At 42.1% G+C, this 21,873-nt stretch overlaps 2 protein-coding genes across 6 annotated transcripts in view; both read left to right on the forward strand.

Moving 5' to 3' along the window:
* Window positions 1–147: 147 nt before the first annotated feature.
* Window positions 148–11,213, forward strand: rnf10 (ring finger protein 10). Of its 3 annotated transcripts, none has more exons than XM_037097274.1 (17): window positions 148–285; window positions 4,011–4,192; window positions 4,319–4,524; window positions 4,603–4,693; window positions 4,968–5,152; window positions 5,291–5,427; window positions 5,592–5,746; window positions 6,260–6,388; window positions 6,547–6,796; window positions 6,948–7,081; window positions 8,088–8,205; window positions 8,284–8,385; window positions 8,475–8,612; window positions 8,702–8,793; window positions 8,899–8,956; window positions 9,927–10,094; window positions 10,188–11,213. In XM_037097274.1, the coding sequence occupies exons 1-17, from the start codon at window positions 273–275 to the stop codon at window positions 10,259–10,261; spliced, it is 2,232 nt and encodes a 743-aa protein (XP_036953169.1). In that variant the 5' UTR covers window positions 148–272; the 3' UTR covers window positions 10,262–11,213. The 3 variants fall into 3 exon arrangements, with proteins under 3 accessions (XP_036953169.1, XP_036953167.1, XP_036953168.1); XM_037097272.1 differs by lacking the exon at window positions 148–285 and adding an exon at window positions 1,644–2,214; XM_037097273.1 differs by lacking the exon at window positions 148–285 and adding an exon at window positions 2,049–2,214 and having other exon boundaries at window positions 9,930–10,094.
* Window positions 11,214–13,099: 1,886 nt separating this feature from the next.
* The window catches only part of si:ch73-138n13.1 (calponin homology domain-containing protein DDB_G0272472), a 32,126-nt gene continuing 23,352 nt past the window's right edge, over window positions 13,100–21,873 (forward strand). Inside the window, exons 1-4 of one of the 3 annotated variants that reach the window (XM_037097148.1) lie at window positions 13,100–13,413; window positions 16,933–17,026; window positions 19,048–20,354; window positions 20,454–20,544. In XM_037097148.1, coding sequence (XP_036953043.1) covers window positions 19,063–20,354; window positions 20,454–20,544 — 1,383 coding nt within the window. In that variant the 5' untranslated portion in view covers window positions 13,100–13,413; window positions 16,933–17,026; window positions 19,048–19,062. Of the gene's footprint in view, window positions 13,414–16,827; window positions 17,027–19,047; window positions 20,355–20,453; window positions 20,545–21,873 lie in introns of all 3 variants that reach the window. The other 2 variants (XM_037097147.1, XM_037097146.1) reach the window with 2 other exon arrangements.

Below are 21,873 nucleotides of genomic sequence, written 5' to 3' on the forward strand. Positions count from 1 at the left end.
GGACTCAGCCAGAATATTAGAATGACACAGCTCCCAGGTCAGTCCTTCTTCTCTGCTGCTGCAGCCCTGCGTGCTAAGCCCCTCCCACAGAGGAGCCTGCTGTGCACGAGCAGGCTTGTAACCACGGTAACAGAGGAGGACGGATAACCAAGATGGCGCATTCAAAATAACAACAACATATGTCCTGATTGTTCTATTTCTAATCAATACAACTAAATTAAAATGGAGTACCGTATCCCGAGTAACAAACAACATTCCTCCCATCGCGGCAGATGGAGTTACCAGGTAATCATTACCCAGCGCGACATTTTGCCATGCTGCCATTCTGAAGCATGAGTAACCTTATTTCTCTAAACCAATTCAACCACTTCAGAGAGTACTGAACACAAACTAACTTACAACTGCCCGGTCACTTGAAAGACACTTTTGCTAACCAGTAATCATAAAGACACAGCTAACACCAGAGTTAGCATACAAGCTAACAAGCCAGATGTACCAACAAGCTACACAGCTCAACTGCAACATCGTGATGCTTCTGGCTCGGTCCAGTTCTTTGTTTTTACACTGCTTTTCTTCGTCAGACTTCTTATTTCTTCTCGTTTACATTAGAAATTGTGGAGAATTTTCGCCTCTGTTGCGGTCTGTTCTATATTCAGTTTGGGCTCTCAGGTGTCTGACCAGGTAAGAGCAGGAACTGCGCCTGCGTGAGGGAGGGGGGCTGCCAGCAGGTAGAAGAAAATGATTGACACTTCTCAGACACGCCCCCTAGCTCTGACTGGTTGTGTTGATCCAGGATCACTGGATTTGTTGTAAATTTATAGCCACTGGGTGGAGCCACAGACAGCAGACGGTGTCACACAGTAAAGATGCACATATATGTACAATAGGCTGTAATGTACGTAGGGACATTTAAACTGAGTGATATATAAACTGGCTCATGTACAGTATAGTAATATAGAACAGAAGGGAAGAGATGTTTGTTGTTTTTTCAGAAACAATGAAACACAGCAGCTCTTCGTTTTGACAAAACAAATATCAATATAAAGTGAAAAATATAAAAAAAATCCTTACATAATATATAACTAATGTAAAATTTTATCATAGTAATATGATAGAGTAATGTAAATATATATAACCGATAATTAGACAGAAAAAGTATGAATTATGTCATGTTTAAATAATTAATAAATATAGATAAAATAATATATATTATTTACATATATGTTTTTAGTACCGCGACCCGGTACTGGATAAGCGGAAGAAGATGGATGGATGGATGGATGTTTTTAGTATATTGTTTATATTTGAGTCTTTAAATATAAAACAGTGTGTATCATATATATTAAGACAACAGTCAAAAACTTAAATAAATCCATTATATAATTTACCTGCGCTGTAACTCCATAGGTGACTACATTTCCCACAATGTCCGGCTGCGCTTCTATAAGATATACATCCTGAGATCAGTAGTTGTAGATGTGATGTAGTAAGTGTTGTCTCATACTTTTCAGTTTAAAAGTCAAAACCTCAAGATGATAATATTTTAATAAACCCATTATATCATTTACCTGTGTTGTACCTCTGTAGCTGACTACATTTCCCACAGTGCCCTGCGGCGCCTCCGTACCTAAATATATGTGCGGGCAGTACAAGGCACATCCGGGTCTCTCAGCTTCTTGCTTGGCGACCCGTCGCCATTAGTGCAAGCTCGTCGGAACGGAGGTGTTTTTTAGTGAAAATCTTTAAATTATCGTGTTTTCCAGCGTCTGGAAAACATTTCCCGCCTCTTGAAGGGCACTTTGTTTTCCTTTACGAGTAAAAAGGCTTAACTTCGGGGGGTCTTGGCCCCGCGTGGCGAGCTTTCGTCCTCTCTTCTAACAGCCTCCATAACTTGAGACATCGAAATCGTGTCTCTTCTTTTTTCTCGGTTTGTTATCGTCAAGATGTCGCCGTGATGGGGTCCCCGCGTTTGACAGAAATGAATCAGGGCCTTGGCCGCCTGACCCGCACTCACTGCACCTCGCCTTTCTCCTTCGTTTCTCTGTTTGATGCTAGAGAGCTCGGCGGCTCTCTGCCCGGAGCTCGGCCTCAACACCAGCACTCACTGCACGGACACAGTCATGGAGAAAAACCCCAACAGCAGCACCAGCACCAAGGTTCCGCCCCGTTCCAGCTCCACAGGACCAGCACCGGGCGAGACTAAGACCAAAACAGGTGACAGGCGGCTCATGTGAACGCCATGAATGTGTCGGCTCGCAGCTACGCGGTTAGCCGCTGGGCCTGCTGGGCCTCCGTTGATCTGCTGACTGACGTCGCTGTCAAAACATTTGACCTGCTGAGCTGCAGAGCTGCTGCCTGAAACTCCTGCAGCTCTTTATTTAAACACCACATTCATCTGTTAACTGTCACATTCTGCACAAACACATCCTCACATTGTGTTACTTGCATACCAGTGATTGTTTAGTGAAGCAACACAAGCTTTACAAGTTGTTTTTGTTTTGTGCTTGAACAGTGTCAGTGGCCTCCTCAGGATCTGTATCAGTGTTGGCTGCAGGGATTCACATTTTAAGCAGTTTTCTCAGTTCGGTTAATCATTAATGATATCTGGATTATATTGGACATTCTCCTTTTAGATCAAGAATTAAAAGGACAGATAAAGTAAACACCAAGTGAACTGATTGATGAACTACACAAACACATCATGTCAACAAGTCGTTTCTAAATGTCATTTTGCAATTTTTTAAATTAAGTTATTAATTTTGATTAAATGCATTTCCTCATACTAATATTTTGTATTTTATTTTAATATATTTTGATCGGAAAGTATAATTGTAACTCGTATCATGTCACCTTTTTGATGTATTTATGTCCATCGCTGATTTTTGTGTCATATATTTTTAATCTGGTTAAATTCTTAAAGGCGATTAATTGATAAATCGTAACTCAACATCTCTAATCCACTTATATGCTGTCCAATACTTGCCGATTTGAAAGCTTTTTATTTTAAAGAACATAATCAGGGATCCAGATCAATAATTTACCAGAACATAATTTGTGTGAACATAATGACACATTTTCATTTAATATTTTGTATCACATTTTTTATAAATGATCAAGTAAATCAATTGGAGTCTGATTGGTACAGTTTATAAGATCTTAGGGAGTAAGAAAATTATGATATTGATGTATCGGCTGATGCACACAGTGAGCCGTCAAATGTGGTTATTGATTGATTGATTGATTGATTGATTGATTGATTGATTGAAATGTTTATTTTGAATATGTAAAGAACAAGAAAAGACAGACAATAACAGTTAACTAACAAATAGAAAAATAATATTTACAAGCATAAAGCAAAAGAAAAGTCAGACACTCTATGACTTTGTTTACATATTCAAACACTTGTAGAGATATAGGTTATTTTACAGTTGGACAATAACATGTATTCTAAAATCACATCAAACTGAAGCATTAAACTACCTGAAATTGAATAGTTACAAATTACCCCAAGAATTGTTTTCTGCACTGTGTTCTTTAATTTGTACAGATGTACAGAAATTCATGCTACACACTGACAAAGTAATGAACAGAAAATATATTAATAGGCTAATATTTGTTTAAAGAATTCACAGTTGGTGCTTTTTTTTATTATTATTTTTTTTAATATGCTATATTATTTTTTAATCAGACATGCTAACATGGCAGGGCGTGATCAAAACAGTCGCACCCTGCAGCCCAGCTGGTGCAGATAAAGAAGCTTGGGGGTAATTCATAAACATTATATTCCCAGTGAAGTTGTTTCAGTGCAGGGATTCTATTTTGCATCTGTAAAATCTAACTTTGTCTTTCTTTGTGTTGTAAAAAAAAAAAAAAAAAAGTACCCCAAAGTCAAACTTAGGTGACCCAAACACATACTGTAGCTTTACATCAGCAGCATGGAGATGTTACATCGAGTGGTAATCTTTAAACAGTCGTGCTGACACATTTTTTTGTTCATGTTTTTGTTTCAGAAGGTAAAAATAATGGAGGCTCCAAGCGCTACAGCCGCAAGCGTGAGCCCTCCTTTCCTAAAAGCGACACTTTCCCAGGCCCTCGCCGCACCAATTCACAGAAAAGCAAGAATTTTGACAAGAGACCCTCTCAGAGAGGCGGACGACAGTATGGAGTTACAGGCGGAGGACGACGTGAGGAGGTCGGTATTCTTAATGATCATCAAAAGTAAAACGAAATAATTTCTTCATAGAAGATTTTAAACTTTAAGAAGTACAGCATCAGTGTGAAGTTGAGGTATTTTTATTTTTCTCTTCGGACTCTGCAGGTAGCAGAGACGCGCCGGGCCGAGTTTAGCCCGGCTCAGTTTGCTGGACCGAAGAAAATAAGCCTGAACCACCTGCTGAACTTCACCTTTGAACCCCGTGGAGGTACCAGTGGCATCGGAGAGGGAGGCCACTCCTACTGGGGCCGCCGAAACAAGTGGGGCCACAAGCACAAGCCCTTCAACAAGGAGCTATTCCTGCAGGCCAAGTAAGCAGCAGCTCCAAACAAGCCATGATACCGAAACGGAGAGTCGGAACATTTGATTCACTGAACTTTGTGTTTCAGCTGCCAGTTTGTGGTGAGTGATGACCAGGACTACAAGGCTCACTTCACTGATCCAGACACTCTGGTCAACTGGGACTGTGTGCAGCAAGTGGTGAGTGCTCGTTGTCCGTGAGCTGTGACGGTTAATCAATCAGTTGAAAGGCGTCATCATTTTGATTGTATCCAAAAATCCATTAGAAATGTCTTAATAAAATATGTTTTAATAAAACGAGTCCAGCTCGGGCATGTAATCTCTGGTTAAGGTTTTATAGACCAAACAACAAATCGATTGATCAACATAGAAACTTTTAGTTGTTAGTTTTAGCACTGGTAGCCGTGTGCACTGATGCATTTAATGACAATCCGTTTTTTTTGTACGTCTGCAGCGCATCTACAGTCATGAGGTGCCGTCTTGCCCGATCTGCCTGTACCCTCCTGTGGCAGCCCGCATCACCCGGTGTGGGCACATCTTCTGCTGGCCGTGCATGCTGCACTACCTCTCTCTTAGCGACAAGAGCTGGTCCAAGTGCCCCATCTGCTACGAGGCCGTTCACACCGACGACCTGAAGAGGTAAACAAGGAGAACAGTTCTGTAGCCTGGCAGTAAGATAGGAGTTAATATTTCTGCAGAAAGGAAGCTTTCACACACATGCAGTTTTCTTCATTTTGGTGTAGTTGGATTTCTCTGACAGCTGGTTTCTTATTGCAGTGTGGTTGCTATGGAGACCAGGCAGTATGTGGTTGGTGATGTCATCACCATGCGCCTCATGCGGAGGGAGAAGGGGGCTCTGGTGGCCATGCCGAGCTGTCAGTGGGTGAAGGTGGAGGAGCCTGTTCGCTTCGGAGGTGAGAAACAAACAAGACATTTATTTATGGAAATGAATTTAAATGGCAAAAAGTTACAGGACTGTTGTCTCGTGAAGACATGAACACAACAGAACCATTTCCACTTTGCAGTTTTTGAAGTTTTCTTTGCATGAATGACTTCAGAGAATATCTGTGTTGCTCAGATGGGTGTCTCAGCCCGTACTCCAAGCTGCTGCTGGCCTCCCCGGCTCAGGCCCTGAGCCTGGTGACGGAGGAGAAGGCCGTCCTGCAGGCTCAGCTCAGCCAGGACGTGGACTCACATGGCTGCTTCATCCAGAGCGCCCTCTGTCTGCTGCAGGTAATCTCCATCAATACAAACAGACCTGAACATCACATTACATTCATATACACGGGGCGTGTGTGTGCCTGTGTGTGCCAGGAAGCAGATGGTAGGTTGAACGTGACTTCTCTCCAACAATGTCGGTAACATTACTGTTGTGTCTCTTTTCCATGATTGTATTTTCAATATCTATATCTTTCTAAATATTAACAATATTACCTAAAACTCTGTTTATTCTTGTAAAAAAATTGATTAATTGCATAAAAGGCTTTGTTTTAAGAATCAGACCTGAAGCTACCGGCTCCCCTGAGACACCAAACAATGAGGCTGTTCTGTCTGTAGTCATCATCTGAAATCACTGAATGAAATGAGTGCGCTCAAAATATTTAAATACTGGTCAACCAGTTGGGTTTTACAGTCATTATATGTAAAATCAATGCTGTTATTCTCCATTTTGAATATGAAAAGGAATCTCTGAGAATAAACTCTATTCTGATTACTGAACACTGACTGTGCGTCCTTCTGGTTCAGGAGCAACAGGAAACGTTGCTGAAACAGCAGAAGACGAACGCAGAAGACGTCCTCGACTTCTCCTCTCTGACTCTGGAAGAACCATCTTCTCCTGAGGAGGAAGTGGTGACCAACACCAGCAGCAGCAAGGTCAGTCCACAAACACGTCTAGAAGAAATTGCTGTGTAACTTTTCCCTGGAATAAAACTCTGCAATGTTGTCAAAGTACTATTTTACCTCCCTGTATTTCCGCAGCCTCTACTTCTATGTGGTGTTTTAAGTGTAATATCTGTCTTTGTCCTTCGTAGCCCGTGCTGCAGTACGCCTCTGCATTCGATGACGAGGTGGCGGAGGTCCCTGATGTCCCTGACGACACCGCTGCTGAGCTGCCAGACCACCCTGAAGGTATTTTGGAGTCAGTGCTGGAGGAACCTCCAGAAGCGATGATGGATGATGCCCCAGAGCCCCAGCCCGATGAGGAGAGCCCAGCCAGCCAGCCAGAGTCAAGCCGCCCCTCCACCAGTGTGGTGCATGGACCCTACTACTACTTCTACCAAGGTGGGTCATTCCCTCTGTGTCACCGCTGCTCCAGCTGAAACCAGCTGAAGGTGATTTTCAACAGAAACATTGAAGGATGTGTTGCGAGTCTGACCTTCTACAAGTGTAGGAAATCTGTTTGTCAAAGTTTTTCCTTGTGTTCCTCCTCCAGCTGACGACTGCCAGCAGATGTTCCTGCATCCTGTGAATGTACGCTGTCTGCTGCGTGAATACGGCAGCTTGGAGGCCAGTCCTGACACCATCACTGCAACAGTGGTGGAGATTGTGGGACACACGGTCACTGAGGTCAGTAATGGACACAGTCAGTTTTTTTTAAATTGGTTTAGTATTGAGCAAAAAGCTGCAGTCTGCAGCTGTATAACAGGCAGCAGTGTGTTTTTGCCACTTTGAGGCTCAGTGGTCTGACGACATGTTGCAAAGGATTGGTCCAGAAATATACTGCTTTACTAAAGAGTGTGACACTTCAGTTCAGTAAGAAACCAACATTATCACTCTAATTATGCTAAATAAGTCTTTTTGAGTTTTATGTAGTTGTCCTGTTGGCTTTGAATAAAGTCCAGAGGGGAAGGGCTAGACGTGAGGCCACGCAGCCACATAAAGACATGCTGGCTGCACCAGATTAGATAAGTCACTGGTTGGCCGCGTCTCCAGGGTTTTAAACAGGGCCAACATGACGTGTCTTACATTATAAAAACCTCTGAGTGCAATGTGTTGGTGAAGACGTCTAAGGTGAGAAAATCAGCCATCAGGTGACATTTTAACTGGACAAGGTTTCATATTATTTTGTTTCCAGAGGCACTGCATCGCACCCGATGCGTCCAATTTGTATAAAGTAGCTGGAATTCAACTTTATGTAAATGAGGAGCAGCCAACACGATGCCCCATCTCTTGAAATATAATGCTCCACTCCCAGAATGCATTGCACAGCATCCTATACAGACATATCCTGTGGACACTTTCCTCAAGTGTGTTTTATGACAATAAAATGACTGTTTCTGCAAATGGAGGCTGGCTTCAGTGGGCAGCTGCTCCCAGCTAAACAAAAAGCAGTTTATTCTTAAACCAAGAGCTCTGTTGCTGTAGGAGCATTACTTTAAACTTGTGACACTTGGAATTACAGTAAGAAGCCTGTCATGTAAAGTGCATGTACTCGGATGATGCACAGTTGCCAGCATCTTTTTCTTTGTTGGCTGGCAGCACAATCTTAGTCATTATACTTGGACACCATGACTTGGGTTGAAAATGATCAGACTTCCCCTTGAACTGATTTTTCATGTGTGGCTTCTTGCAGGAGGTCCGTCGTCGCCATCGTTATCTGGCTCACCTGCCGCTCACCTGCGAGTTCAGCATCTGTGAGCTCGCCCTGCAGCCGCCGATCCTGTCCAAGGAGACTCTGGACACATTTGCAGGTCGGAATACTTTTTTTGTTTTCAGGAGGTGAATTTACAGTTGTAGGTTTTACAGCTGATTTTCTTCTGATCTACCAGACGACCTGGAGAAGAGGAAGCGCCTGAGGCAGAAGAAAGTGAGGGACGAGAAGCGCAGAGAGAAGCGAATTGAAATTGAGGAGAACAAGAAGCAGGGTAAATGTAAGTACAGACGATCAGGTCACAGCTGGAAATATAAACCTTCTCACACCTGAGTGACGTCACGCTGAGGTCTCTCACTGTCCACACAGATCCGGAGGTGCATATTGGATTAGAGAACCTTCAGCATTTCCCAGCGTTCGGGTCTCCACCTTACAACAGCAGCTTCCAGATTCAGCCTGACTTCACCTTTGCTCCCCCTTCACCCCTCAGCAGCAGTCCAACCTCTGGTGAGCGCAGCGTCCTCCATTACAGGAAGTTTAATCTCTGGTTTGATGGAACATTGTGAGCTAAATATTCCTGTTGTTGTTGTTTTTAGACGGGATCACATTCCCGAGTCTGAACGGGCAGAACGCTTCACCCACTGTGGGCAGTGTGGAAGACGACGCTCACTGCATGTCCTTTGCACAGGTGTGTATGGATCACATTGACAACATATTCCAGTATTGAAGTGCTGATGTTGAGCACATGACTTCTGTACTTGACATGCTGTGATCCTGACTGTGTCCCATAAAGATGCTCAGAGATGGGAAAGCCAGAGCTGATGCTGGGCCCAGGATCGCTCCAAAGAAAGGTAGAGCGAGACCGAAGGTGTTGTGACGTGAACTGATGTTACAATTCTAAAAACAGCAATTTAATTTAGTGTTGATTCAGAAACAAGCAACTGTTCGCTAGACTATTAAAAAAAACAAACAAAAAAAAACCTGGAACTACAAGTATAATGGCAACAGTGTGGGCCAAGCTTGAACACTAACTGTCCCTGATGGTGCTACAGACTCTATTTAATGACCTGTGCTGTTTTTTGAGAGGAGAGGAAGTGAAGAGAAGCATGTTGTTGCTCACATCACGTCTCTGTGTCCCGTCTTATTGTTTTCTTATCAGCCCAGCTCAGTGAGGAGAACCTGAGACACTCGGTTAAATTTGTTTCAGCAGTGTTTCTTGTCCTGCGGCTGCTGTTTCATGTGGTGCGAAGACGAGGAAGCTTTTAAACCTGGCACAGGGATGTATGTCGGCGGTAGATGGTTTCCTCTGCAGGCTGACAGAGTTGGAAATTCATGACACGCAACATGCCAGCGAGTGATGGCAGCCGTCTGCAGGAAGGCAGTTTTGGAATGTGTGTGTGTGGCAAAAAACAGACGAGACCCAACGCATGAATATCAGCCACTGACATCTGCGAATGTCACCTGATTTGCCATTAGGTGAATGTCGGCTGATAGCGGTGTTACCAGACTGGTAAATCAGTGCATCCCTGTAAATTCTCTATCATAGACAAAATCTTTTACGATGGATCAGAAGACGACACCTTGCAACAGTAAACGAACTCTAACTGAACAGCAGTCTGCTTGTTAAACGGTTTGTTTAGCTGCTGTTTTCAATCAAACACATTTCTGTATGTGTTGCTGCCATTGGCGCTTCATGCGGGTGAAATAACAGGAGCTCCATGTTTTGTTGTGTATTTCCTGTAGAACCTGTTTTCTGTTGTTGTGTGTTCCTGTTGAACTCCCTGGAGGCGTCCTGAAGTCACTCCTTGTGTTTTGCTCCAGCAGATAAGCTGCTCGCTCCTCCAGCAGCAGACAGCGACGGGGAGAGCGACGGCTCGGACCGGGTCCCCGTTCCCAGCTTCCAGAACTCCTTCAGCCAGGCCATAGAGAAGGCACTGCTGCAGCTGGATAATGGAGCGGCTTGTCCTCCACAACCTGTTGTTGATCCAGGTCTGACATGTGTGAAATCAGTGTATCACATGAGAACACAAACTGACATCTTCTCCACAACTGAAGCTCTGTTTTGTTGTGTTTTCCCTTCAGATGAGAAAGGAGGGAAGAAGAAAAAGAAGAAGCAGAAGCTTCTGTTCAGCACATCCATGGTTCACACAAAGTAGACACTGAAGTTCATTAATCAGATTCTTGAGTTGATAACCCCTCTGCGTGTGTTTCTTACTTCCATGCAGACCTTTCTTTGAACTATAAACTGTGGAAGTAGGTTTTAGGATGTAGCCAAAGTTCCTGCTGCTTGTAGTCATTGCTTTATTGGTTTGATCCACCGTTTGTTTAAGCTTTGCAGCAACTTCCTGTCACACCGAAAGCCTTCTGGGTGACATTTTGCTCAGATTTGAAGTAAAACAATGATCAAAACAAACTCCTGGTTCAGGCTTTAGCATCACAGGTGGTTGCTGTAACTTCCCCGACCCCCGAGGATCTACGAGTAATATGGATAAGATGATTTGAGGGCGCTTTTTATATCAGAGTAGCAGTCAGCCAGCTGCAGATACGCTGCACCTCTTAAATCTTTCCAGGATTCTCGGACATAATTTATCTGGAACTTCACCTCAGAACAGACGGAAACAGATTTAGTTCAGTGCTCATCACATGAAGCACTTCATGAGGATAGATTATGCTGCTTTGAGATCAACTCTCTAGTATTTCTCCACAACAACATGAATATAAAATGTTCTGCAGCCGTCGTGAGGACATGAAAACACAGTATTGTATTAAAGAGATTAGGTCAACAGAACGTCAGTATGTTCAGCCTGGTCGAACCATAATTACGCACTTTGTTCTCATCCAGTTTCTCCTCCGTGTTCTCTTCTGTTGTAGAGTGTTTACTAACCTTCAAACATTACTCTTCCAGTTTTAATTTCAGTGCTGAAAATGTGTGGAGATTTGGTGATGTTTTAAGGACTTGCTTTGAGACCTGGAAAAGAAAAAGGGGATTGAAAATGTGTTTCGTTGGAGGGTTCTATAATTCTTTCACCTTTTAATTTTGAAGCAAGTTAATAGGCTAGTGAACATGACTAGTCTGACAAAAGGAATAAACTATTATGCACAATCAAAGACCTGAGTGTTTGATGCTTCATTTGATTAATTATTAAAAGGTCATGTTTGATGGGGTTAAACATAAGACCTCACTGTTAAATGAGAACAGTGTTCTTGATGCAGTGTTTACATTTCTCCACATGGGGGCGCTCCTGACCAGCCTGATGTAGTTGGTATCATCTGTTTGATTTATCTCAACCATAAAGTTTATGTTGTATAAATTGGAGCAGGGTCAGATATTATTGACATGCATGAATTATGGAGGGTTTTTTTCTTGTTTGTGGCACAGAACTGCCCTGAAAAGACAAAATATAGTAATTACACATTGAGCAAAGACATTCATTGACATTTATTTTGACATATATCAATCATGTATCTCATAGAAATGTATAATTCTAAAGAAAATGCCCTGAATGGGTGGTATAAAACAAACAGCTAAACATTAACTCAGTCAAAGCTAGCTAAAAGCAAGAGAGCCAAATCCTGCTAAAGTGAGCTGCAGCTAGCCTTCAGTGAAGCCTCGTAGCTGTTTCAGACACTGATAAATAAATAGTATTGGTGATAGTGTTGCATGAATTAGTTAATCCCACCATGTAAACTGAACAGTACACACAGCTAACACTAGCTAAAGCAAGAAAGCCAAATCCTACACTAGCTCAACAAGAGTTTACTGTTAACTAAGTTAAACACATACATGTCAATAAAAGTTTTAACTTAAATACATTATTTTATCCAACCATAAAGAAACATATACCCAACCAGTCAACGCCAACTCCTTCTAAAGCTAACCAGATGTAGCTGCAGCTAACCTTAACTGAATGAAGCCTGATGCCAAATCACTTTTATAAATATGCCAATTTTGGTTAAGAAATAAATTAGTTTATCCCACATAAATGAGGCAGAAACTTAATCTAATAATAAAAACAGCTGAACTACACCTGCTAATAAGCTAATTGCCATGATGATAGCTCCAAGTGGCTAGCTAACTGCCAAACGCTCTGCTGTGCTCAAACTACTTTTAAACCGCTTAAATTAACATAGTAAAATGTGAAATAATTTATAATATTACTTTCATTGTTATTATTTTAATTAATACTTAAGGAAAAAAAACAGGAAGCTGAGAGAAGGTTTATTTGTCAATACTTTAAATGTTTTCCAAAGGTCTGTAGGGTTTTGCTGCACAAACAGAAGCTTTGAAATACAAAAGCTTTTAATACACTTAAGTGTTCTTCTAATTAACTTTGAGAAACTGGCAGCCGCACTGTTTATTTTCACCTAATCAATTAACTCTATATAAACGGAACGGGATCGATGGGATAATCCAGCAGGAAGCTACAGGCGCGTCAGGTTCTCCAAAATAAGATCAACGTCAGTCCGGAAGTCAGGGAGATTTACTTTCAAAATAAAAGTTTCGCCAAGGTTTTATTCTCACTGCTCACCAGAGTTCAGTCAGATCCGTTTGAAATGTATTCAATCACTGGATAGATTTGAATAAATAAATAAATAAAGTCCTTAAATTACAAAAATAGAAGTAATTTATCTGCTTATATTCCAAACTATTAGTGATGGAAGTACGTCTAAAGTACATTTACTTTAGATGTACAGTCATTAAGCATAGATCTGAGGTAGTTGCACTCTACGTTATACTTCTCTCCACAACACCTTGGAGACAAATATTGTACTTTTTACTACATCTATTCAGTGAGTTTGGATACAACTTTTGCATATTTGCATTCTGCAACAGAAGCCAAAGTTTATCTACAATTACATTAAAAACACTGTACACAATGATATCTTGATTTTGTAATAAATGCATTGATTGCATCTGACTCTCCTCCAGACGTTTGTACATTAATGTACCTGCTTCATCTTCTTGCATAACACAAATTCAATCTGACACCAGTGCCTTTATGTTTATGTTACGTTTTATTTTGAAGGTGATTTCCGGTTCTCGCTCGCGGTGCGCGCTCGTTGACGCTCGTGCGGGTTCTGACCAGTCAAGCGGCTCGTGTCGTCCCGCCTGTCAACAACAGTGCAACCTGAGCCGGGACGGGCAGCCGCGGGCTAGCCGAGTGAAACCAGCTAAGTTAGCTGCTGTGCTAGCCGCTGCGTTAACTAGCTGTCACGGCTCGTTATCAGTCCGCTCGGTCGGATCGATTTATCGTGTTTGAAGTTGTTTCGACGAGAGAAGAAGAAGCTGGAGCGACTTTCCCGTTTGGTGAGTCGAGTTGTCTCCGGTTGTTTTGGGATCAAACATCCAGGTTCAGCAGAGTGTTTCCATTTTGTGAGTTTCTTGAGTTGTTAGCTTGTCGTTGCTAACCAGCGAGCCGTTGATGCGTCTGTCTTTTCCTTTTTTCATTTAAAGTCTCCGGAGTTCTCGGACGGTCTTGAGCTCTGCGGGTTCTCTGAGTGCGTCACGCTCACTCAACAGTTCGGCCCAGTTTTGGGGGGGCTTTAAATGTCCGAACAGGCCAACTGTGGACCCGTCTCCTGCTTACCAGGACCCGGGTACCGTCCACGGTCTGAGGCGGTGGAGGTGAGCAGGACAGGTGGAGGAGGAACACTTGTTGCAGATGAACTGGGACAGACTGGTTTTAATGGTGACTACGGATATAGAAAATAAATAAATGTAGCTCAGTAAATGAATACAAGTCTGCTTCTGTTATGCAAATACAAATGATCTTTATAAATATTTTGTAAATTTATATAATTTCATTGAAAAGTGTGTTTGTTCTTCAGGTGCACATGGACTCTGGTCATCAACTATAGAATCACAAAGTTCGTTAATCCCCGTTAGAACTGTCTTTTCATTAATATATGTTATTTTGAACCAATCACATAAATGACCAGTGCAGTGAAAAAGTGATTCTGGAATAACTGTTCGCTAATTTTAATTAGAGAGAAACAGTGAGGTTAAAAAAAACAAAGAAATATTTTTTAATCTGTAATCAAAGATGTTAGAAATAGTTTTACCCAGATGTTGAAGTGTAAATAACATTATATTTTATATATCAGTCCAGGCAGAATTTACCCTTTAGGGCATCACGTCTACTGGAGTAGACAGGTTTAAAAATGTACCAGAAAAATGTTCGTAAGATCTTATTTAGTGGATAAATATATATCTGTCTGTTGTTCTGAGAATAGGAGGATGTAACAGTCTGTACAGGTACTTTGTACTTCTCCTCTTTATTTTTACATATATTATTTAGCACGTACAACACGTGTGACATCTGATTTTAAAAATCCAACAGATGTAATGTACAGAGGACTTACAGTCGTGGCTGATTTGCAGTCCTTGTCCCTAGATAGGCTTTTGAGGAATAAAACACATGAGACAACTATCTGACATAAACCTAAAACTTTCTGATAAAACAGACATCAACAGACAGTGATCACAATAATGACTGAAACTAATTACTGAGAGCAGACAACAAGAAAATAAAAGGTAATAAATGCGTAAATACTGAATGCTTTGTGAATCAGTTAATGTTTTTATTTCCTCTGTGATTTTAGATTTATGATGCCTTATCTTGAAATGATACTAAAGATGATAATCAACTTGAATTGTGGACGAGGCTTTGTGGATCCACCAGCTGGTAGTTGACACGTTGTACTCAAATTTAAAGGTTAAACATGGCCTCCAGTGATCTGTCTACTGGAGTGCACGTCATGTGTTGAGGGGGTTAATTGTTGATAGTCCTGTTATAAACTTAGTTTTGATGGAAAGAAAACCTGAAAACCACGTCCTCATTAATGATGATGTCTGGGATGACGGCTTCAGTTGTTGCCTCAGAGGTTGCACTGTTAGCTTGCATGTTTAATGACTGTAATCCAAAGCTCGTAGTAGACGGTGTGAGAGTGCGCTCACTTCACAGAGCCTGTACTTCTTCTTTTAGACGTTAATAGGTGAGTTGACGTGAACTTGTCTTTCGTTTATGAAAGGAAATGTCCTCTGTGTAACTGGCTGAACCAGGTGACTGAGTCTGTGTCTTTGTGTGTAACATAAAGCACAACAAACAGTGTGCTGGCTGCCCTCTGCCCTGCTCTCCTCCTGTCTCTGCTTCACAGATACTCCTACTTCCTACAGATGCATAGTGTTTGTTCAACATATGGAACAAATACATCATGCTAGAAATGCCGCAGACTTTTGCCCTCTTGACTTGTGTCGTGATGAGTTTTCTGAGTATGTCCGAGGCTGTAAAAGACGGACACTTTCCTAAATCCCCGCTGCGCTCCTCAACCCACCATCAGTGAATGTTTAGCATTCCATCTTAGCGAAGGCGTTTCCTGTCAACATCTGAAGTTCAAGTTTTCAACTTTTCAATCTGCGTAAGCTGAGCACAAGTCACTGTGTTTCCTCAGAATCAGCCTGTTTCCTTTTCTTTCCGTTTTCATTGTTTTGTACATTGTTTGTGAATTCATGGATAGAAATAATTTAATCAGATCCTCAGTAAGGAAATGAAACTCATCAGTTGATGCACAGAGAAAGACAAGGATCACACAGATTCATCGAACTGAGCTGTTCACAGTGTTGATCGTTCGGCTGCAACTAACAATCATCTTCTTTGCTGACTGTTTCGATCAGTTATTTTTCTCGTCTATAAAATGTCCTGAAGGTGACGTCCTCAAATGTTTTGTTTTTTCCACAACCCAAAGATCTTCAGTTTACTGTGATTGTGGAGGAAAGACACCAGAGAGTTTTCACATTTAACGAGCTGCATGCAGAATTCTGACATTTTGTTTCTTAAAAAGTTCCTCAAAACGATGAATCGATGCTCCAAATAGTTGGGGATTAATACAACATTTGATAACTTATAACTTATCTTATACACGGTATTCAACGATACTGTTTCAGTGTTTTTATAAATAAGTTTAATACGTTTATTTAAAGGTTCATGAGGATGTCATATTTTGTAAAATTGAAAGTAGGGCTTTAATTTCACAATCATTCTTATAATTAAAAATCATTAAGCTGTCAATTAATTTTCTTGGTTAGTTGTTTGGTCTAGAAAATGTTGAAAAATCTCGATCCGTGTGTCGCAGAGATTTCCCAGATGTCTTGTTTCGTCCTCAACAGCTTCAGTGTGTGAATTCTTTGGTTGCACCCAAAAATCTGTAAACTGTGACTAAACATTGGCTGAACAGTTAGTTTAATTTAGTTTAATTTAGTTTATTTTTAAACAATTCATTACAATTTCTTGTGGCACGTGCTTGTATTTAAATGAAGCACTTTATGCATTTGCACCCTTTCTCCTGTTAACTATATTCAAATAGTGTGTTAAATTATGATATCGTTTCAGTGTCAATGAATCTGTTAATAATTTTCGCTATGAATCAATTATTAGTCTGGCAGCACGTGCACCCAAAACAGGTGCACAGGTGCGTCTGAATTTAATATAATACAGTCACTGAATATTGATTAATTGCCACTGTGTTCACAGATTGGATTTACATGGTGAGTGAGTGATGGCAGCTTAGCGCGATCGTGGAAACAGTGCAAATATAAGAACAGGAAAAGAGATTCAGTTAATGATTTTCCTCGTGCTTCTTTTTGTTTCTTCAGTCTGGAGATGAGTGGGTGTGACTGTGTACTCAAGTCTGTCTGTAAATATCATCATCATCTGTCTGGTAGGAGGCGTGAGAACATCACAGTGAAGACGTGTTTCCTCTGGAGCAGCTCTGCTGTGATTTGATGGGCTTGTGTGCCGTGTTGACACAGTGTGTGTGTTCCTCTCAGACTCCTTCACCTCCTTCCCTCCGTGTGATATGACATCGCTGCTTGGTTACAACAGAAGCCAGAGCTCCAGGGCAGACGGTTGACGTCCGGTCAGGTAAGATAAGCCGAGCTAGTTCGCACCACTTTGATCCAGCATGTCACGGTTCTGTTCCTGGTCTGAGCAGCAACATATCTCAACACGGCAACATGTGGAAATGATTATCAGCTGTGAAGAAGGAGCCTCTTAAAGGGCTAATACACAAGTGTTTCAGTTCAGACGTTCTCGTTCTGTTTATCTCTGCGACTACAGAAACAAGTGATTATCATCATCGTGTGTCAGATGAACTCCAGTTATCTCACATTTATCGCGGAGCCTCCTTCACATTGCAGATAAACAAGTTCATTAATGGGAGGAGCCGACTGTCAGCAGTGGAATCCCTCGTTCAGTGTCAGAGCCTGATTTGCCTGCGTTACAACATGAAAAAGAAAACAGTGACATTGTTCAGCTGTCCGGCCCTTCCCCTGTCTCAGGATCAGGCTCAAAGCTACAGCACCCAAAACTCATTTCCATATGTCAGCATGATAGATTACAGCTGGTTATGAGTACGGATGGAACTTTCAAGCAGGAACTTTTATAGATAGTTGGCTATCTTTACAATCATTTATTGGTTAATCATTAATAATAGACATGAGATGTTGGATATTTAACCTGTAGAAAACTGTTTCAAGAACTGACCGGGCCCATGTTCGGTGCAAAATCAGAGGAGGCTGCATTGGAAGTTAAGAGAAAAGATCAAGTTGACACCAAGTTATGTAATTGGTAAACTCAATAACACAAAATAATGACTTGATTTTAATGACATAATGATTTTAATTAACAAACCTTAATCGTTAGTCTAGCTGAGGTGGTAAATATGCTGATCCTAGATTCAATCATTCGTTCTACAGTAAACATCACATTATAAGAGTACTGAACATTGTCTGAAACAACGCAGTAGAACATACTATAACACCTTTTCTGACTTGTGAATGTCATGAAAACATCCAGTGGAAGAGTAAACAAAGTATGAAGCCGAACACAGCTATAGAGTATGTAAAAATAAAGGGAAACACATTTAAATAGTCGTCAGACAAAGTAACCTGTAACCTGAGCTCACCACCGACACAACTGAACTTAACAACATGAAGCCGCTGCTGAAACAATGGTCCTTTATCGCTTCATTTTCATATGTCAATACAGAGGAAATGGGAGTAATTGATGATGTAAATTATGACTGCATCATGTTTTAGTCTCAGGAACGGTGTGATGTCTCTGTTCTGTGTTGCAGATGTTTTCTTAATTTAGCATGCTAACCAGCTAGCCCCAGCCCATCCTGTCTCCCGATACCACTGTAGCTCCAGAGGTGATAGTCTGATAGTCCCGTAGTTTCAGCTGGGAGACGTAAAAGCAGCCAGTTCACTATTTAGTCTGATAAGTCAACACAATAAACTCACAAATAAAGTCTCAAAATGTGACATGAGGAAATGTTTTGACGCCTTTTTTAAAACTAAATGCAAATAAAAGACCAAATTAAGACTAGCTTAATCGCCTCCTTCACTCATCGTAAAACACACACAATAAATACTCAGTTCACAGAGTAGAGCTCTACATGCTGCTACTGATGTCACCTGCCCTGTCTTCTCATCTCTAGAGTCATAGTCCTGGTATCCCCTGTCTTCAAACCGACCTCAGGCAGTCTCAGAAGTTCCACGGCTAATTTGCTAACAGCATCTAGTACTTTGACACTCCACCAACAAGATCTCTGTTCTTCTCAGACTGTCATGGCTAACTAAGACAACAGACAACCACACAATTATCTTTAACTCAATCATTTACACCTGAGCTTTTTGTACTGTGGCATGTCAAAACGTGTTTCATGAAACAGGTCTGTCAGTGTGACAACAGATTGATTCACCATTCAATCCCTTGTTCAGCTCTCAGCACATTTGCTTTCAACTTACGAGAGTGATCAATGAGCTTGTGTAAATATCTGTCGCAGTCAGGTGTATGATTGTGCTGCAGGCACTCCCAACACAAAGTCCACAGTGTTAGAGTGAGAGCCAGTCGTTAGTCTGAGCAGAACTTTGTCTTTACAGGTGCTGTGTTAGAGGATGGCTGCGGAGGTGGAAGTTCAGACTGGGGAGGTAGGGAGGCCAGTGGTGGGAGGACGACTTCACCTGAGCCCCCTGACGGACGCCAGCAACAGCCTCGTTGAGATCCCTTCCATCGCCCAATCCCATATCATCACTCCAGAGCCCAACAAACCTGCCCCAGGCCCCAAACCACGGCTCACTCCAAAACCTTTCGCTGTGGAGAGAAACGCTACTATTAAGCCCATAGTTGCCCCGAAGCCCCAACCGAAACCTCGACCACAGTCCACTTGCCCTGCCGGATTCAAACCAGAGCCTCCTTGCAGCCCAAAACCACAGCAGCCAGCTGCTACTGTCAAACCCAGGACGGTTTCATCCAACCCCAACCGACCTGCCTCTACCTCCTTTAAAACATCCAATAAGTTGACCAGTGGACAAACAACCAAGCCGGTAGCCCAACCATTCAAAGCAGCACCTTCTCTTAACCTTGGAGACCCCGGTAGACCCAGCCCTACTTCTCCAACCGAGAGGCAGAAACCTGCTCCATCAGGCTTGGCCTATTCTAAGAGCCTCAGACAGCTCCCAGCAGCAGAATGGTCAGGGACCACTAAAAGGGAAGACGAGAAGGAACAGCTGGCATCTAGCAAAAGTGGGCCCTCCATCACCAGAGCCAAGTCCATGGGTTTCCTCGCTCAGGTCGGGCAGGAGGAAGAACAAAAGGAAAAGGCTAAACCAGAGGCAGCAGTGCCACTGCGTCCGCGTCCCAGAGGCTCCAGGCCCAGACCTGTATCCGCCATTTTCCTCGACAGTCCAGCCAAGATGGAGACACCGGTTCCTGCCCCTCGCTGGACCGCTCGACGACCACTTTCAGCTGATCTCACTTCTAAATTTGAGTCTATTGGTCTCTCCCTGCACCGTAAAAATGAAAAGGCAGATACTAAGGAGAACACTCCAGAGGACAAGGCCCTACCGCAGAAGAAAGAGCCAGAGAAAACCACATCACAGAGTACTGAAGGTTTAGGTAAGCCTGCTGTCTCAGACCAAAGCAACAAAAAGACAGAAGAAGTGATGGAGAAAGAGACGGAAGAGGACAGGCGTGCAGGCAGCATTAAGTCGAGGATCAGTCTCCTCCTCGACTCCTCCTCTCCTGCGTCCGATATTCAGTCTCCAGGGCAGCCAGTCCCTGAAAATGAACCAGCAGTGGGTGTTAAACAGCGTATCAAGCAGCTGACGGAGGACACGACACCGACTCAGAGCCCTGTTGTGAAACCACCTCTGAAGCCCCGCCCACTGCCCCTCGACCTGACTAAGAGGTAAGAGCTGCTCTTCATGTCTCTGCCGCATGCTTTTGTCTCATGTCTTTGTTTGATTGTCATGCATGGCTTTTGTCTCGTGTGATGTATGTTCTTCAGGTTTTCATCCGAGAGGTCACCTGACCTTGGCAGTGTTTCCCTCAGTGAGGCAACAGACCGCCATGACATCAGCAAAGATCCTCAGAGGAGGGTAAGAGGGAGAGAGAGCTTCTGAGGCACTGGTTTCTGCTGAACTCAGTCTGTTTACAGCTGAGTGATGGAAAACCTTTGACTTTCTATCCTTTTTTTCTCGTCATCTCTTACAAAACTCAGAGCGTATTCCTCAGCAAGGCCCGACAGTCCCCTTTAATTCAATCAAGCCTTATCCAATATCACATAGATTAAATTAGATAGATCTGGATTTGTGTTTGAATCCACATCTGATTATACTCACTCACAAATACCAGCCGCCTAACAATGCCTGATTTTTTTTCATCAAGATACTCCTTTCTCACAATGTTAAAGAAAGAAAGAGAAAAAAATATCTTGATCCACACCAAAAGTGATGGGGGTCTGTTCTGTGCTGCGACCCAGCCTGCATCCAAGTTTCATGAAAATCTGTTGAGCAGTTTTTGTGTAATCCTGCTGACAACCAACCAGACAAACAGACACCTCGTTGTTGGAGGTAAAAAATATAGAGAGAGGTTTGTGTAAGACTAATGTGCACGTGTGATGAGAGGTTGAACCCTTTTCAATCAAAAATATAATTTCGCATCAATTTTGACCATTGTTACCTCCACCAGCGAGGTTATGTTTACCCCCTTGTCTGTTTGTTGGCTGGTTTGTCTGCAGGATTTTACACACAGACCAAAAAACCCACTTAAACCTGCTAACATCTGGCTTTGTGTGTACTGTGAATGACAATAATCAGGATTCACTCCCTGGTCAGTTAATCCTGCAGTCGTCACAGGTATTGATTTACTCTCCTTTCCATGCGTGATGTTCTGACGTATGTTGAAGTTAAGGCTGTTCATATTTTCCATCCGTTTCTGTCAAGCAGCTTGAAAGTCTTTTAGTCGGCGGTGGTGACGTTTAAGTCATGTGACTGTGATATCGTCCGTTTATAGGCTAACATTAGCTTGAAGCTTTAAGTGGTATATATAGCATCATTGGCAAATATGAACCTGGAGCATGATATCGTTATGTATTTGACTTTGTACATGGATGTTACATCATATTTATAGATTATATATATATTATATATTTATATTTATATTTATAGATCCATATTTAGACAGACACAAATGGATACCCTGATGGAACGCAGACAAACATTTTTTAACTGTAAAATGAAATTAAAGTAAAATTAGATCAAAGAAAAAGTATTTTTGTGCAACAGTATGATGTTGTTCTTCCTGTTTACACCATGACGCAGGTCCAGTTTACATGATATGTCACATGATACATGTTTCAGGTGTGTAGGTGGAGAGTGAAGTCCCTATGTACTTTTGGATGAGTGCTTGCAGTCAGACTGTTAGTC

This window comes from Acanthopagrus latus, chromosome 5 (genome assembly GCF_904848185.1).
Source record: "Acanthopagrus latus isolate v.2019 chromosome 5, fAcaLat1.1, whole genome shotgun sequence".
NCBI classification, from domain to species: Eukaryota; Metazoa; Chordata; class Actinopteri; order Spariformes; family Sparidae; genus Acanthopagrus; species Acanthopagrus latus.